We start from the raw sequence: 19,577 nt of genomic DNA, 5'->3' as shown, positions 1-19,577 counted from the left end.
ACAAAAATTCAAACTATATGAAACATCCGATGACAAGCTTAAATAGGTTTTCAATTATCAGTGCAGGAGAGAGCGAGAAATAATAATAATAAAAAAAAACACTACCATTACACTGTACGACCATATATGAAACACGTGGTACACTGTTCTCCCTTAAAAAAGACATACATGTGAAATAGGCTCCTCTGACATAGAAAGACGAACTATAGGCGAGTCATCTTGCAGGAAATATGCAGTTTTTATGCAATCAATGGAGACCAAGTCTTCTTTGCCACGAATGTTAATTAAGAAAGCCTTTGGTGTGCGACGGACGATGAGGAAAAGGCCTGTCACAGGTCTTTTCCTCATCGTCTGTCGCACACCAAAGGGGGGGGGGGGGGGGGTACTAGGGGTGCCCAAGCACCTGCCCCTTTTGCTACTGTATTAAAAGTGCCCTTTTGAGAGGGATGCATTATATGCCGCCTATCTGTGTCAATAATAATAATAATAATAATAATAATAATAATAATAATAATAATAATAATGATAATAATAATAATAATAATAATAATAATAATAATAATAATAATAATAAACAGGAGCTTGTAGAAATAGATATTATATCTTGGCAACACTGGGTCACCCAAGATCAGCTGACTATTTGTCTCACTGTCTGGTAACACTGGGGCCAAGGCAAGCTCAGCTGAGTGAAGAGTCAGAAGCTAAAAATATGGAAGCAGACGATGAGCCAAATGAAGAGGACAGTTTAAATAACCTAGAACAAGTTGCTCCACAGGAGCCCCAGACTGAAGCAAGAACAGAAGTGCCCGATGTTGAAGAGCCCTTTTCCATGCTACATGAATTACAGTATCCAAATGACCCTACCCATGTTGTTAATTATAAGATATGTATAAGTGAGTCTTTCATCAGACTCTACAATAATTATGGCCCATGTTAACCAGTAATTTCATATCCCAAGAATGTAGAGAGATGCTCGTTTCAGAAGAAATGGTATGAAAGAACTCTTGGTTGGAGTATTCACCTTAGAAAGATGTCATGTTCTGCTTCAGCTGTCGTCTGTTTTTTGAATGAGGAAAAGCACAGGGGACAAGTAGATTTGAAATCAGAAGGCATAAGCCGTTGGAGGACAGCTTTAGAGAAAAAAAAGGAGCATGCTAGTTCAGAATCTCACATGGTTGGTATGGTTTGATGGAAAGGGTTCCAAAGTCAAGCATTAGATATTGCTTTAGAAACAGCTAATCAGGAAGTACAAGCTGCTAGAGACAAAGAGAAGCAGAGAAACAGAGAAATTTTATGTAGGTTGATCTCCATCACTCTATACTTGGCAAGACGAGGTTTGCCATTTAGTGGCGACCAAGAAAGTTCTATCAGTGAAAATCGAGGAAATGTAGAAATGTTTAGCAAGTATAACAGTGTAGTTAAATTGCACCTTGATGTAATTAAAGAAAAACAAGAAATACTGGAAAGACTCCAAGTGTCATTGCTTTCAAATAGGACTCAGAATGACCTGATCAAGGCTTTGGCCATTTCAGTTAGAAGAGTGATATTAGAAGAAATTCACAAGAGCAAGATCTTTTCCATCCTCATAGATGAAACATCTGATGTATCACATACAGAACAGGTCTCCTTTGTTGTGAGATATGTACATGACTTCAAAATAAAAGAACGTTTCATACAAGTATTAACCTGGACATAGATGATATATGTGGACAAGGATATGATGGGGCAGCAAATATGAAAGGAATATACAATGGATTACAGTCCAGACTCCAAAGACAGAACCCAAAGGCACTCTATGTACACTGCCATGCATATAGCCTAAATCTAGCATTAGTCGAAAGTGCAAAATCAAGTACTCAGTTTGTAACTTTTTACAGTTTGGTAGAGAAACTGTATGCTTTTATTGCTAACTCTTCAAAACGGCATGCTGCTTTCACAGAGATCCAGAAAGCAATGTATCCAGAAGACCACCCACTTGAACTTAAGAAGCTATCAGACACAAGATGGTCTTGCAGAGAGTCAGCTCCTAGAACCACTAGGAAGGTCATCCCAGCTCTGAAGCAATTTTTAGAAGCGATAGTGCATAAACGTCCTCCTGATGCATCAGCAGGGGAAGCCTCAATATTGCTGCAAAAGTATTAACTTTGAATTTCTTGTTTGTCTTGAGATTGCCACCCCAGTTTTTCAAGAAACTGCCTATGCCTCTAATACCCTACAACAGAAAGACTTTTATTTGGCTGCCTCCTGCAGAATTGTGGATGGAGTGCTACAAAGTTTGAGAGAATTAAGAAATAATAAGTTTCAGGAGTTTTTTTTTACAAATGTTAAAGAGAGAGCTGAATCCATGGCCATCGACCTCCCCTCTGGGATTCCTGGACAAGGCAGAAGAAGAAAAATGCCTGAAAGATACAAGTATAGTGCTACATCTGCTACTGAAGACCAGCAATATCAATCCTTGGATAAGTACTACCATGTGAGAGTATTTTAAGTGTTTTAGATACTATATTACAAGAGCTACAAAGAATATTTAAAGGTGGAGACAACACAATATGGGTATCATAAATGCCTTTCATTGTATGACAGTCCAAGATAACTGAAAAGAACCGGTGAATGAAGAGGCATTCAAGTCATTGTAAAACATATGCCAGTTTTATGAGTTAAAAGTAGACAAGCTATGGTTGGAATTAAAGATCTTCTATTCCTCATTTCCTTCCCTGTCACAGAACACTGCAGCTACAATGCTCAACCTGATGAAAGAAAACAATGTCAGGAGATATTGCCACTTATGCTTGAACTCTTAACAATTTATGCCACTCTACCCGTTACAAATGCAACAGTGGAAAGGACCTTCTCCAAACTCAAGCTGGTGAAGACAAAGCTACGCAGCCTGTCCAGTGAGGAGAGGTTATCTGATCTTTTGTTGCTAGCAGTTGAAAAGGATATCACAATCAACATCAGTGAAGTTATCAGCATATTCAAAGAAATGGCACACAGAAGGGTTCTCTTATAAATATAAAATGATAAGGTCTGGTTATTAGCCAAGTGTATTGATCATACTGATTGATTTTCTTGCAGTCCTTTATGTAAAAGTAATATATATAATTTTTCATTTGTTAAATTTCCTAGTTCTACTGGTAGTCAGTACTGTAGATTTTATGTTCATAAAAAAACATTAGCCCACTGGTACCTATGATATTAGTCATGTTTATCTATTTCTTGAATTATTAATGGCTAGCTTGATTAAATTTGAAAGAATATTGAGCCGGTATATATTTAGCCTCATTCATTTCTATATTTTTGCCCTTTTTTTCACTTGAGCACCTGCCCTGAAAAAGTTCTCTGCACATCCCTGGGCCTGTGTAAGGGTCATTAGTGGTAGCTTGCTAGTGTCTATGCACTGCATAAATCTTTCAGTAGGTGTTGGTTCGTTGGGGGCTTGTAAGTCTGCCGCCAGGAAGTAAATTTTCCCACAACATGATGTAGGCGCTGGATATTGTTGGAGGACGAAAAAAATGTGACTTGTAATACACTATATCAGCTGGCGAGACCTCCAGGGTGCCTTATGGAGTGGTTCTTAATCCCTGGAAGACACAGGGAAGCTGAATAAACCAGATGGAGTCATTTCAGCAGAGCATCAAAGCTCTTTTGAGGGTGCAATGCAAAGGTTCAATCATTTTGTTGCCTGCAGGGTTGCAGGCAGTTGTCTGATATAGGGTAATGACCGGGAGATTTGCTAATGATGTCCACAATCGAGAGGTGAAAGTGAGACCCCTGTCAAAAGTAATAAGCTCAGGGATACCACATCTCGCTATCCACCCTGAGAGTAAGGCAGAAGTAAGTGAGGTGAATGTTGTCGTTTAGATGGGAATGGCTTCAGGCAAACGAGTGGAGTGGCCAATGACGTTAAATAAGTAACGATATCCTTTTAATGTGGGTAGGGGACCTACCACATCGACATGAATGTGGGCAAAACGATGCTGAGGTTGAGGAAAGATGCCCATTCCTGAATCTGAGGATCGATGTACTTCTGAAGTTTGGCATGCAGTATAGGTGCGGAACCAATCCTTAGCATCCTTAGTAATGCTGTACCAAATGAACTTCGTCTTCAGTAGCTGTGCAATAGATTGGCGTGAGGGATGTGAGAGGCCATGTATTAAATCCAACATCTGTCAGTGCATAGGGCAGGCATCCATGGTCGTTGCCTACCAGTACTGACATCATAGAGGAGAGTGGCGTAAGAGTTGTCGAGGGCGACGTCTTCCCAATAGAGGAATGTGAAGACCCATCCCTGATGAATGGTAGCATATGTGTTTCTTGACAGGGCATAGGCAACGGAATTCATTTTCCCAGGGACGTGTTGAAGGGTGCAGTTGTATTCAGCCTCGGCAAAGAAATACCGGCGTTGATGGGTGAACCAGGCATCGGATTCTTGAGTAAATGCATACACCAGAGATATGTAGTCTGTGCAATGTCTTCACTTTTGAAATTACTCTTCTTTCTCGAATTTGCTCTTTAGTTGTTCTATTTTTATTTTCTCAAATATCTTGCTAATAAATAAATATTCCTCTTCTGTTCTATAATTCCATCTTATTTCTTTTTTATGTAGTGAGAGAAGTAACAACTCCCATTCTTCTGGGATCGGTCTACATAGGTTTTAATCTATCACTTTCACTTTAGGATGAGCGTCAGACATTCTGTTAGTTCTTTTCCCATTCCTTTTATTATTATATTATTAAACCTTTGCTTGTTCTTTGCCTATTTGTCTTTCAGGCTTTTAACGATGGTTTCTACATCTTGACTTGCTAACTTTTTGGCTTTTCAGATCTCACTCTATCACTTATTGCTAGCAATTCATCAAACAAGGTATTGGTTTCTTCTACCATGATTTTTCAAGTCTTTTGCCTATCCCGTTTTGTGAATTAGTATAATGATAAAGTTTTTCCAAGCTGTAGTTAGGCCTATAGAGCATATTCCATGTGAAGAAATTATCAGCATATGACTAGATATAGTCTATATATCAGAACTTAAAAACTTTCATGATGAAAATTCTATGTGCTGCTGCTTTGGGAACACAAGGCATTAACAGTTCCTCACTTATCTAATACGCAATTGATGCTTCGTCCGAAAGGCAACTGGGGATTCGAGCCTGCAACTTAACGCTGGTGTATTTAGAAAGAGAAAAAAAAGCGTTCTCTTCTGTTACACTAACATATCTACGTTTAGGATTATTCCAGAGGAAAGATATAAAGAATACTTCAAGATTTTGCTCGTCATCCTTGCGCAATATAGCAGATGTTGGGGGAACACCTGTGGTGCCTCTTTTTTTATTGAATGGGAAACTTAGGGAAAATGCACAACTACTTTGCCTTGTTTGCTGTTCATCTCGTACATTTTGTCAATCCCGTATTCATTTTCAGAAAGATATATTGCTCATGATTATATTGGATTATTGAAATTTGTAGGTCCAAGGGAAAACTCATGGCCCCGAGTAGGCTAATGGCTTCCTGGGAACATTTGAATTATGGAAAATATATTTCTGTTTTTTCATGACCAGACTGATTTAAAGACAGGTAAGAAATCTTACAAAAATTTGTGAAATAAAATGTCCCCATTTTGTAAAACTACCAACAGTACTTCTCGGTAGTTTTTTTTTCCAATATATATTAACTAAATTGAATAGATTTGAAGCTGATGATGCACGAATGAAAAACTAACATTTCTTTCAAAGAGAGAGAGAGAGAGAGAGAGAGAGAGAGAGAGAGAGAGAGAGAGAGAGAGAGAGAGAGAGAGAGAGAGAGAGAGAGAGAGAGAGGTAATATATTAAGGATGAAAATTCAAATGTTTTCTTGAAAGTATGCCTTTTCAATTTGTACTTTATTTCATTTGCTGACAAGTGGGCCATATTCATTGCAATTTCATCATCTGCATTAGTGTTTGTAGAGGAAGGGTGTTATAACCAGTGCGCCTCGTGGGTATTACTGAGAGGTCTTAGCAGCATCCCTTCGGTGCCAGCTGATATCTCTTAGATAAGACTTCTACTTGTAACCCCGTTCCATTTAACAGTGTCTCAACCTTCTCTAATTTCTCTTTCATACACCTGAATTACCTAAAGGTCCCAGTGTGCGGTGGAAGCCTAAATCCAAATTCGTGTACAGTTACTTTAAGACAAGGAACATTTTTGTATGTTTCTTTCACCATAAAGAAATTGAACAGGAAATGGGATGCTGTGATATGTGATAATTCTACTATAATTTACTTTGAGGTGTGTAGAGAAACAAACTGGCCCTTAAATAGACTTGTAATAGACAGATATAAAGAGATATGAAAAAGAGGTATTCTTAGCAATGACGTTATTACTGAAAAATGGCGGCGGTACCTTGAAGATTCTAACATTTACCTAGTAAGCTCTGGGAAAGAGGTTGAAAATTCGATGTAAAGCTCACTCTACTATTAAACAATGGAGATAGTGGCTTAGCGGAGAATTCTAATGCTCTGTGATTCAAGAAGGCTGATGAATAGAAGTATAAAACCGCAGCAGAGAAGTTGGGTGCATATTTTTAATCCAATCAGTACACTGCTATATTTAAGAACGATGTGATTTTTACAAGACTCCAGAGAGTAAAGGTGTCAGTAAGTATGTTAGTCTAAAAATTAAAAAGATAAAATTGTAGTTTTGGAACTTTGGCTGTAGAAATGGTAAGTAGTAAAATTAATTGTGATATAGCTAGCGCTCAGGTTTGTGGTAGACTCCTGAGGAAATATATTACCAGATAAGGTTATGGATATAGGCCCATAGAACTAAGTGAAAGTCGGTTTGAAGCTATTGATAAAAGTGTTAAGACAAATGTTAAGATAGTTAATATTGTAAATTCTAAGTGAAACAAGTTCAGTATTTTGGTCATGTTTAAACAGGGTCTTCAGCTACAAATCAAGGAATTAAATTTCAATGTCAATTTCTATGCTCTAGTAGACAGATACTAAATAAAGTTTCTTAAGGTAAATGTGTCCTTAACATTTCAAAACTAAAATAGCTTTGCTTTAAATTGTGGGAAAAAAAGAAGTTAGATTCAGATGAGATTTTTCCAAAAAAACTCATCTTAGGGTTTAGAAGATCTTAATATGAGAGCATCAGGTCTGAAATTTTTCTATGTGAATAAAAATACAGTATTTTCTGTCTGTGCTTTTATTTTTGCTGTTGGGGTCTTTATATGAAGATGGATTACCTATCACTTATGGGGATAAATCAATGTTAAAGAGTCAGAACAATTATGCAGAACTAGACAGAGGTATTGGCTATTCTTTTTTAATTTGATATGAGAGGAATAACATAATTGTAAAAACTAAGCATAAGCCTCTACAAGCTATTAAGGGGACGCCACACTTTTATGCCACTTAAAGCTTTCAGGAAATGTTTTAAAGGTTAGAAAATATGTGAGAGTTCATTATGAAGGAGGTATTGAGATGCATACTACTGGTGATTTAAGAAGAGTAAAATAGTCTGAAGAATATTTCACTAAGGAAAAAGCATTCCATGTTACATTAGTTTGGTACATTATAAAAAATACAAAAGTATGACTGTTTTACGAATATTAAAATAAGTTATTCAACCTTAAAAAAAGATTTTCTAAGGAATATATGTATTTTAGACAGCTAGAAATTAGATACTGTTAACGAGGATTTGGTATCAAAATCAATAGGGCTGTAATTCCAACGGAATTTGGAGTTCAAAGAGAAATCCCTCATGTAAACTATATATCTTATGTTGTAGCCTGACATGATAACTCAAATAAACATTCAATTATCCTATGTTAAATATGTAAAATTTTACAGAAGTTTCAACTTAAAAACCCACTCATTCCTTGTCTTCACAAGTTACCTTAGGTTAAGCTGGATGCTGATTTATGTGTGAAAGGGTAGCCTAAACCTTATTGTAGACTTGTAGGCTATTATGGTAACCATTTCTAGTTAAATCCATTTGAATGCAGGCATTGTTATTGTAAATTTCAGTTTGCCAGGCATGGAATTTCAAAAATAATTTATAGTGATAATGGCACTGTTGCCTTTTAAGCAAATCTTAAGGTATGAAACCTAAAACATCCCTACAATGGAGTGGCTAAATCTGAGTACGTACAGTACTTAGTTTATACATAAGTAAGATGATTAACGATACAATGGTAGGTGAATATATACACTACTCTAAAAGGTAAATATGTCAGTTTATTGGTTTGCCAATATCATGACAACACCCGGATATAACTACTATAGAGGCTTATCAAAAATAATTACATAATTAGAATACTAAAGACTTACCTTTACTGAATACACTAAATTTAACATTAGAGAATAGTTGCTGTGGCTTTAGGGATTATTATTATTATTATTAGGATTCCCCATATGGGAATACTATTGTTTTTGGTAGTATTATTATTATTCTTTTTTTCGCAAGAAATCTGAAATAATTATCATAGGTAGCCTATGGTAAGAATATGCCATAGACCCAGTTTAAGTGACCTTGACCTACTTTTAAAGGTCACAGGGGCTTTTAAAGGCAAAATTTTTAAAATTTGAAATTGCCATTAGGCCTGAAGTATAAGCCGTATGGCTAAGGGCCTTATGGACAATGATACAGAGGTAAATCCCCAGATATTGCCCTTTTTTAATGCAAGTAGGCCAAGGTCAAGGTCGCTAATGGCCAAACCGGCTCAAAACAGGTTTGTTTCCGAGATCTCAAAAACCGGAAGGCCCAGAGCCCTGATCTTAGTGGCATATGATGCTCTATATATTTATCTAAGGTTAGCTTAACTTTTATAGCAACTGCTTAATTACTTTTTTAATATAGATTTTTAACTATTTTTGACATTGCAGAAATCGTGACTTTGGCATTTCTCCATGAAATGCTGGTTTTTGGTCATAGCACGCTATAGTAAAGTACCCCAAACATATACCTAATACTGCCAAGTCAAATTTAACCTTGACCCTTATTTTCAAGGTCATATGGCTATTTCATGGAAAAAATTTGACGTGGGCTAAAAGTGATGTTTTGTTGTCACCCCCCCCCCCCCATTTGCAGATGCTCTTTCAGAATATGGGGCCATATTTAACCCATGACCTTCACATGACCTTGTAAGTGCCCATTGTCTTCAAGTTCAAAGGTCAATTTCTCTATATTTGTCATTTTTGCCTATGTTTTACCTCCATATACCTGCTATTATACAGATAAATTGCTTTAGAATAGTTTGCTAACATAACTCAAAATTGAGTCAAGGGGCCATTAGGCTAATAAACCATTACACAATATCTTTTACTGATTGACGAAAGCATTTCCACACCTATTTTGCAGGGGAATTCTCCGCCACTGGCTATAGCCAGTTACAGTCTAGTTATTATTATTATTATTATGATTATTATTATTATTATTATTATTATTATTGATAAAATAAAACCCTAACTGGAAAAGGAGGATACTATAAGCACAAGGGCTTTAAAAGGGAAAATAGTTCAATAAGGAAACAAAATAAAGAAACAAATAGTGTGCCTGAGTTTATCCTCAAGCAAGAGAACTCTAACCCATGACAATAGAATAACTTCTCGAGATTTACCACAACGCCAGATCATAGCAAAACTTGAGAAGCATGTCTCTGTGTAAGAGAAGAGTCTCCACCTTGAATCTGGCAGAATCAGAGTCATCCAGATAGTGGAGTAGATAGATGCCATTGGGATGGCCCCAGGCTGAAACTAGAGGGTACACCCTTGTGAACACTTATGGTACTGTCGACAGGCTAAAGCACAGCACTTGAGATTAGTATATCTTGTCTTGCAGTGGGAATCGTCAGTACTTCCTTTATGCAGGATGGATCGGGATCGGGAAGTACTAGTACTGTACATGTCTGTCAGTTCCAACGGGAATTAGGTGCTCATGAAGTCCCCTGGTCTGATCTCTTGTCTGACCGTGGCTGCAGTCTCCATGATGAGGAGAACTAATTGGATAAACCCGTTGTGCTGTCTTAGTGGGATTCATTATCAACCAATGTTTATTATCCTCTTGACATGCTCTCAACCGACAACTACAATCCCGCCAATCAGTCAACTAAAGTTAAGGATACTGAGGAACACAAGTATGATAGGCTCCGTCCACACGACCGTACATTGTTCAGTGAACTTTGTTTCTCATCGAACAAAGTTCTGTAAAGGTCTTTATGCGTGCGTCCAAATAATGACAGTTGAGCAGTGAAATACTGAGAGCCGGGTGATGGCAGCAAGAGTGATTGGTGTAGGCCTACGAGTAACGAGCAAATTAACAGCCGTACACGCAAAAAGAGAATTCTCATGTGTATTGTTATTGCTGTGTGCCAGTAAAAAAGAAAGCAAGAAGAAAATTTTGTGCAAAGTGTGTTTGCAAAAGGGACCAAATTTGGACATTCGTGTTACAATACGATGGGAGTTGTAAAGCGAAACAGTACTAAATTTCATAAATTACACGAGAATGGATCTGAATACGTTTTACAATCTTATCTCAAAATTGGGAGCTACACAGAGTTTGCGTAAAATCAAGATTCCTTATTCCGGGACCGTTGCAATGAGAAGAAATCAAATTTATCCCGGACCAAAGAGGATCCGAGTTTGGGTGACCATGTCTGCTTTTTAATATGAGAGCATCGGGTCTTAAATTTTTCTATGTGAATAAAACTGTAGTACTTTCTGTCTGTGCTTCTACGTTTTCTGTTGGGGTCTTTATTTGAAGATGGATTACCTGTCACTTATGGGGTCGTCATGGTGCTTTCCTCCTTTCCCATCCCATCATCAGCCTTATATATTACCTCTTTCACATATAAAACGCACCACCTTCATATCCTTACCTTAATTACGGCTGCCAATGCAAGAGCCTGTGTCCTGCTATATGTAGGGCAATCTAATACCTACCTACCTACCATGTAAAATCATACTCGAAACTTGCAGATATCTATGACGTCCTGAGGAAAGAGATTTCGGTGCTATTATAGTATGATTCCTACCATCAGGATTCTACTATAGTGTGATTCCTACCCTATTTTACCCTAACCTAACCTAACCTAACCTAACCTACTCCTGTATAAAACTCTCTTAACAATATCTTGGGAGGGTATGTGTGTTTAGTTATATTTCTCCACGTTTTAAAGGGTAATATTTTATTCTCTTTAAGTGAAAATGGTCATTTTGTTTACACTGTTTGCATGTTTAGTGGGTTTGGTAACGCTTAATTGAGGTTTTACTCTTATAAGAACACCTTGGAAGAGGAAATTACATTAGTTGGTTGTTTGCTTGTTTAGGTGGTTTGGTAAGAATCACTCTATAGTAGATATAAATCCCAATATTGAGGTAGGAATAGAAAATGAGGGTAAGAATCACGCTATAGTAGCACCGAGATTTCTTGGACGTACTAATTTGCCGCGTTTCTCTTCGAAGTTAATATGAAGAAGTACTTCACTTCCTCATTAACATAATTGAGATTAAGGTCCCGTGTTATTTTAGAAATTTCTGCAACTTGTGAATCATGGTCTCTATAAACATCCCAAAGGATAAAGGGGAGTTGTTTGTTCAACTATCAAGTTTAAAGTTGCCTCAGGGGACCAATAAAACTTGGACATGTTTAAACTTTAAAGTAGAGAGTACAGAAATGGTATATCATTGGCATTGGTGACAAATGTAACTTCGTACGTCAGGCAATAACATCTCACCAGTCTTTAACCGCTAACGAGCAAAGCTCTCGTTACTTCGGTAATCGTACAAAAAAAAAAGAGAAAAAAAAAACTTTTACAGAACTTTGTTCGCTGCTTCTTCGCTTCTGACGTCACCTTGAACAATGTTCGTCGAACAAAGATCATCATGTGGACGGAGCCTTAGAAATTTTTAACATTGATACACCCCTCCCCATTTGGTCATAATAGTGATGTAGAAATGAATTTTTATGCATAGTATTTTACTCATAATTTCCATATAACAATTGGAAACTCAAACATTCCTTGAAATAAAAGATAAAAGAAAATCATTGCATTTTAGATACAGTACTTTACGTAATACAGTCCAGTTTCGTACTCATCTCTTAAGAAATCATGACATATCTGCATATTTCCTTCACATAAACTAAATGAAACTAATTTCAAATGAAATAAGCTAGTTTATAAAACATACTATGACAAGAAATTTTATGCATATTGCATTTATCAAAATAACAGCACATTTCATACATCAAATCACTACACATTCTACATGCAATACAAAACTATAAGGAATCAGTATTTTTTCAATTTTCATTTTTTTCTGTACACATTAACACGCATACATACCACAATGCAGTATCACATTATCTCGCATATTCCTTCAAATAATTGGTGGTATTTATTACTCTGGTAGACCTTTTAACATCAATATTACCTGGTGTAGTGCTACCTAATTCAGTAATATCATGATTTAAACCTATACTTAATTGTCCTTTACCTGCTTCGGCACTACGTATCTAAATTGAACTCTCATTATTATTGCCATTATAAGAATCAGTATCAATATAGGGTTCCTTACAATTATTCCAAAATTCACATTTCTCCTTTTCAATTTTTTTCGAGTCACCTTTCTCCTATTTTCTATTCCCATTTGCACACTATTACCTTTTTTCTCAATTGCTTTACAAGGTTCACTACAGAAACTTGATGACAACTTATTTTCTTTATTTTGTTGCAAAACTACAATGTCCTTCACTTGCTTGTCCCTCTATTTCAAAATTACTAAGAATCCTGTCAAGGTATGGGAGAAATTTGCTGAACAGATTTCGTATCGCAATTAAAGTTGCACACTCAGAAGTGTAACTTTGACAAGGGTGACGAATATAAAGAGCGTCTCATTGAGCAAATAATCGCAGGAACACATCACTCCAAACTGCAGAAGGAGCTTCTATCTAAGGACCGGAAGCTCACGTTGGATGAAGTGATCAATCTTGGGCACACACACGAGGCATATGTGGACCACATGAAACAACTCGCAGAAGCTAGGGAGACCCCCAGGGAAACTGTAAGCAGCATACAGAAACACCCGCTACAGAAGTCATGTCACTGCTGTGGACGCACTCACCCAATAGACAAGTGCCCAGCCCATGGGACGACTTGCAACACATGCTATGAACAGAACCACTGGGAGAGCGAGTGCCTCTCTAATGGGAAGAAGAAACCAAGAGACCAAACCAAGCGTGACCAACAGTCTGGCACACCCAAAAAGTCATAGGACCATAGCAGGGAGACACATCGCAGGAAAGTCCACGCCGTCACCCAGGACAGGGCAAGCAACTCGAAGAGGAGTTTGAGTACTTATTATTTTCATCGATCACTATCAAAAACATCTCCAGCCACACGCACGATGAAGTTTTCGCCCACGTCGAAATACAGATACCTGAGAAATCCCATGCTCCAGCGGACCTGAAGGTGAAAGTCGACACTGGCGTGCAGGGTAACGTACTTCCTCTCCACATGTCCAAAATGGGTACAGAGTACAGCTGAGCCCTATCCTAGTGTCTTAACTTGCTGTGACACAGTCCTAACAGCCTACAATGGGACATGGATCCCTCAGCACAGCATCCTAGAGCTAAAATGTTGCTTTGGTCATGGGGAATGGTACAACACAGTTTTACATCACAGACACTGACGAGCCAGCCATCTTAGGTCTTCCAAGCGCTAGAGAGTTGAGGTTAGTGATACTACATTGTGAACTTCAAGCAGATCGGCCAAAACAAGCCTCAACACTGAAACTGAACGCTGTTCAATATCTGCTACAGCAGTACCTGAACAATTCGACTGCATTGGAAAATTCCCATGGACGTACCCCATTGTCATTGAAGACAATGCAGCACCAGTGATCCACTCACCACACAAGTGTCTGATACACATGAAAGATGAGGTGAAATCATAACTGGACAAGATGGTTAACTAAGGGATCATCAAGAAAGTCAGCAAGTCAACCGGCTGGGTAAGCAGCCTAGCCTACAGCCGGAAGAGTAACAGTCGGTTGAGGATCTGTCTAAGCCTTAAGGACTTGAACAAAGTCATCAAACGTAACCACCACCATACCCTTACCCTTGAAGTGGTCACCTATAACCTCGCAAGGGTGAAGTTTTTCTCCAAGATGAATGCCAAGAACGGGTACTGGTCGGTCAAGCTGGACGATGAGAACCAACGGTTAACAACATCCAACTCACCATACGGAAGGTTTTGTTTCATCCATATGCCCTTTGACCTGAGGATGTGTTCCAGCAGAGGATGGATGAGATCCTTGAGCAGTGTCTGGGTACAATTGGCATCGCCGATGACGTAGCCATCTTCGGTAAGACCCAGGAGGAGCACTACACCAATTTACACAACCTGATGAGGGTAGCAGCTGAGAAGGGTCTGTATCAACCAGGAAAAGCATACAGTTTTTTGGAATCGTCTTTGACAAAGACGGTGCCCCTCCTGACAGAGAAGGTCGACGACATCAAGGCCATCCCTAAGCCAGGCAGTATAGGTTGATTCCAGGAGTTTTTGGGACTTGCCACCTACATGTCACCCTTCATAACACGATTGGCACAGCTGACAGCACCCTTCAGAGAGCTACAGAAGCAAGACAGTGACTTCAGTGGATGCCGAGACATAAGAAGTTTTTCCACGAGATCAAGGACACGTTGTGTAAGCATAAAACACCTACTTTTTTACCCAAACAAGAAAACTGTTATATAACTGGATGTATCTAGCCATGAACTAGGAGCAGTACTACAAGACAGCAGACCGGTAGCTTTTGCATCAGAATTGCTGACACTAACTGAGCAGTGGTATGCAAACATCGAACGCAAACTCCTGGCCGTCGTGTTTGGCTGCAAGCGATTTCACACTTACATCTATGGGAAGCCAGTCGAGCTCGAAAGTCACCATAGGCCACTCACAATGATCTCTCTCAAGAACTTGACAGTGTATGCTACGGCAAGGGCAAGAGTATGATCTCACCATAAGGTACAAGCCTGGGAAACATGATTCTTCCCGACGGACTATCTTGACTGTCCAATACTCGGAACAACCAACCATTACAACTTGACATGAAAGTCCATTTCGTCCAATTCAGCACGGAGAAGATCCAGAAGTTAAAGGCCGAGACAAGACGAGACCTGAAACTAGCTGCACTAAAGGAGTTCATCTTCGAAGGATGGCCAGAAAAACAGAGGGAACTACCATCACCATTATGACCCTGATTGGCCTACAGGGACAAGATGTCAGTAGAAGACTCGCTGTATTTGAAAGGAGAATGCATTGTGATACCCGTGACAGGAAAATTCCACATATGAAAATTCCACCCACGAAAATTTCACCCAGAAAATCTCACCCAAAGAAAACTCCACCCAAAGAAAATTCCACCCAGAGGAAATTCCACCCAAAGAAAATTCCACCCAAAGAAAATCCCACCCAGAGAAAACTCTACCCAGAGAAATTTCCACCCAAGTAAAAAACAATTTAAAACAAAGTATCTAAAGACGAATGCATAACCAAAATAAGAGTTCTTAACAAGCAAAACAAAAATTTGAAATTACCAAAAATGGTTGTTCTTAAGTAAACTATTTAAAATGAAGTAGGCTATCTAAAAAAAACAATGAATTATCAAAATAAGAATTCTCGACAACTGGGCCTTTGAAATCATCTCCACAGCTGTGCACTCATCTCTTCAAAGTGCATATCATTGTTCAATATACATTTCTCCACCGTGTCTTTTAACTGTTGTTTGTTTCATTTTGGCCAATCTTGCTTGCGATAGTTATGTGAGATTGGCTTAAAAACTCAGTATAATAATGACCCAAAGTTTGGCTTGTACCGAGGAAGGGCAACCAACCGCAGAAGAGGAGAGCCCCTTTTCTCAATAGGTCTCTGGAATGTACATGAACAGGTCATGCAAAATATAACACAGTCCAATAATGGAGCTGAAGGTTTCATAGCGCTCTACGATCGTCGTTAGCAAGCATACACGCAAATCTCTGGAAACTTTGTGCCGCATTGCAAAAGGAAGAAAGCCTGACTCAAAAAAAAAAATGATTCACATTACTCGAGGGGATCACAACAATCAAAGAATTAAATACAAAAGTATCAATACCAGACTTAGATACCTTGTCGAATATTTCGATGCCAATGATATTTTGAAGTTTCTAAGAGGTGTTGCATATAACCGTCATTAAATTTAATTTTTCTCATATTTTTCATAATTTTAGCTATTTTTATCTTTCTTATTGAAGATGCAATTTTTTAAATATATATTGTGTGAAATATATGTATATGGCTCATAAATTTTTCTTCATGAAAAAAAAGTTTTATTCTTGTTTGCTTGTTAACCATTCTTTTTGGCATTCTTCTGAAAATTTATATTTTGACACTAAATAAACTTGGGTGAAATTTTCCTTGGGTAAAATTTTCTATGGGTGGAATTTTCTCTGGGTGGAATTTTCATGAGTAGAAAGAGATTCTACAGGCGATCCACAGTGGGTACCAAGGCCAGTAAAAGGGCAAGCTGAGGGTTAAGAGTTGTGTTTTTTTTGGCACAAGATGAACAGGCACATTTATCAGATGGTCCGAGACTGTCAAGCTTGCCAAGAATCACAGAGATCACAACCCAAGGAGACCCTCCAACCACATGAGATTCCAACTCGTTCTTCGCAGGTGGTGGGAACAAACTTGTTTCACCTCAGGGGTGAGAACTATTTGTTATTTTCTGATTATTACTTCAAATTACCCTTTATCAGAAAAATCACCGGACCATGTACGAACCAAGCTGTAGTTAACGCCACGAAGCGACTCCTGGCAGAACAAGGAATTCTAGAGAGAATCGTCAGTGATAAAGGCCGGCACTACATAAGCGAGTAGTACCATAACTTTACCAAGTCTTGGGGCATTGACATCGTAACTTTAGCCCCATACCACGCTCAGTCTAATGGTTTCACCGAATGTTGTATACAAAATGTAAAACATACAATCCAGAAAGCCAGGAATGCTAACACTGACCCCGAATTGGCGTTATTAAGTCTACGAACAACACCAGTAGACCACCACTTCCCCAGTTCCGCAGAACTTTTATACCTACGTAAACTCCAAAGCACCCTTCCAGTAAGGATCAGAAAGCCTTTGCCAGAGAAGGGCGTGATCTACTACTGGCTCCAAGCCCAACAACATAACCAGAAGCAGCAGTTCGACAGTCGGGCAGCAACAGATCTACCTCTGGTAATTGAGGGACAGTAGGTATACATCCAGAACCAACTCCTAAAGAAATGGAAGAAAGCAACCGTGAAGGAGAAGGCTTCAGAACCTTGCTTGTACACAACGTCGTGACACCCACTGGAAAACTTTTCCGCAGGAATCGAAAACATCTCCGTGACGACAAGTCAACAGCAATCGAGCCTCAGGGATCAGCAACATCTGACACCACGGCACCAAGTTCCATCAGTGCCTCCAACGAGCTGGCCCCTGCTGCAGTCGTGTCTGACAAGCCCACAGATCCACCACCATCCATGACCCAACCAGCTACAGATATTACAGGGTCATTAAGATCCGGCAGAAGTGTGAAGAAACTGAAGAGATATAAGCAATAAACTTTATATCAGGTGAGTGACCTCTTAACGATTAATGTTCTTAAAATGAGAATGATATTGTTGAAAATGTGTTAAAATTATTCGATAAAGCCTAACACAGCTGGGGCTGTATTAATATTACTGTGATGGTTTTATAATGAGTGATACTATGTCAAAATGTCTATTATTATTATCAAATATCATGGTTCAGATAGTGATATCATGTCAAAATGTCTACTATTATTTTATATCGTGGTTCAAATTGATATCTCATATTGTGAAGTACTGTTCTTGCTTCAAGCTGCACAATGTGTTTTAATATTTGAAAGTAGCATTGTGTTGGATGTGTAGCAACAAATATGATTTTAGTATTCCCAAAATGTTCTTATTTACAGTTAATAATGTACTTAAAGAAAGGGGATGTAACACTTTGCTAATTTGTATTAGTCAGCGTACTGCTTTGCCAATGTGTATGATTATGTGTGGTCCAAACACGATCTATTTTTTGGATCACTCCTCCCGTGACTCGAACAATAAACAACTCATGACCAGCTAACAATTGGAGTGTGAACTGTAAGTCCCTTAAACTGACGCCGAAATCATTACAGTAAACAACCAATAGTAGAAAATTAATCTTTTACATGCTTAAGATGATGAACCTGACTCCAATTACCAGTTCTGAAGTATCAGAATCGGGATTATAATATTCAATGTAGGTTGGCCAAGGCACCAGCCACCCGTTGAGAAACTACCACTAGAGAGTTACGGAGTCCTTTGACTGGCCAGACAGTATTGCCATGGAGCCTTCTCTCTGGTTATGGTTTATCTTCCCTTTGCCGACACATATACCGAATAGTCTGGCCTATTCTTTACAAATTCTCCTCTGTCCCCATACACCTGGCAACACTTACATTAACAAATTCTTCTTCTCCTAAGGGGTTACTGCACGGTAATTGTTCAGTGGCCAATTTCCTTTTGGTGAGGGTAGAAAAGACTCTTTAGCTCTGGTAAGCAGCTCTTCTAGGAAAAGGACACTCCAAAATCTAACCATTGTTCTCTAGTCTTGGGTAGTGACATAGCCTCTGTATCATGGTCTTCCACTGTCTTGGGTTAGAGTTCTCTTACTTGAGGGTACACTTGGGCACACCATTCTATCTTGCAGTATTTCTCTTCCTCTTGTTTTTTTATAAAGTTTTTATAGGAGATATTTATTTTAATGATAATGTTCTTAGAATATTTTATTTTTCCTTGTTTCCTTTCCTTACTAGGCTATTTTCCCTATTGGAGCCCTCGGGCTTATAGCATCCTGCTTTTCCAACTAGGATTGTAGCTTAGCAATTAATAATAATAATAATAATAATAATAATAATAATAATAATAATAATAATAATAATAATAATAATAATACATCAGCACCAGAATGTTGTTCAATTTCCCTAGTTAAGGACATAGGTGTTGCACTATTTCCAATGCAATATACATTCCTCTGTTGCACTATAATTAGAAGTATCTGGTAAACGTTGTCTAGACAGGGCATCAATTACATTAGCCTTTCCAGGTTTATACTTTTTTTGAAATAAAAAGGTTGCAGTCTGAGGGGCCACCTTTTAATAAGTAAAGAAAGTCGACGCTTATGATTACTTATCAGTTTAAAGGGAATACCCAAGATTTATAACCTAAACCTCTCACAAGCCCAAATGACATCAAGTGCCTCATTCTCTGTTTGGGAGTAATGGGCCTAACAGCATATTACAGCTTTCATTGACCTACTAGCATAAATTATAGGTTTAAAGTATCATCTGTTACGCTCAACTATCGTCCACGATGTTGATTATGCAAATTTACTAAAAGAAAAAAAAGTTTACCAAACAAGAGCAAAACATTAACAGCAAATGACAATGACCGCAAGCAAACATAGAATATAACTAGATTTGAGAGTTAACAAAAGTATCTATAGTATTATGCAAGATCCACAGAAATA

General features: G+C 38.2%; 1 protein-coding gene across 1 annotated transcript; it reads left to right on the top strand.

Annotated features, from left to right (window-relative positions):
* Positions 1-709: 709 nt before the first annotated feature.
* Positions 710-1,696, top strand: LOC137653959 (zinc finger MYM-type protein 1-like). The gene is made up of 2 exons (XM_068387593.1): positions 710-893; positions 1,197-1,696. Exons 1-2 carry the CDS (start codon positions 710-712, stop codon positions 1,694-1,696), a joined length of 684 nt encoding a protein of 227 aa, XP_068243694.1.
* The last annotated feature ends 17,881 nt before the right edge of the window (positions 1,697-19,577 follow it).

The sequence above is a fragment of the Palaemon carinicauda genome, chromosome 15, assembly GCF_036898095.1.
Source record: "Palaemon carinicauda isolate YSFRI2023 chromosome 15, ASM3689809v2, whole genome shotgun sequence".
Classification (NCBI taxonomy): Eukaryota; Metazoa; Arthropoda; class Malacostraca; order Decapoda; family Palaemonidae; genus Palaemon; species Palaemon carinicauda.
The sequence above is the reverse complement of the archived record's forward strand: the minus strand, read 5'-3'. Positions and strand labels throughout refer to the sequence as shown.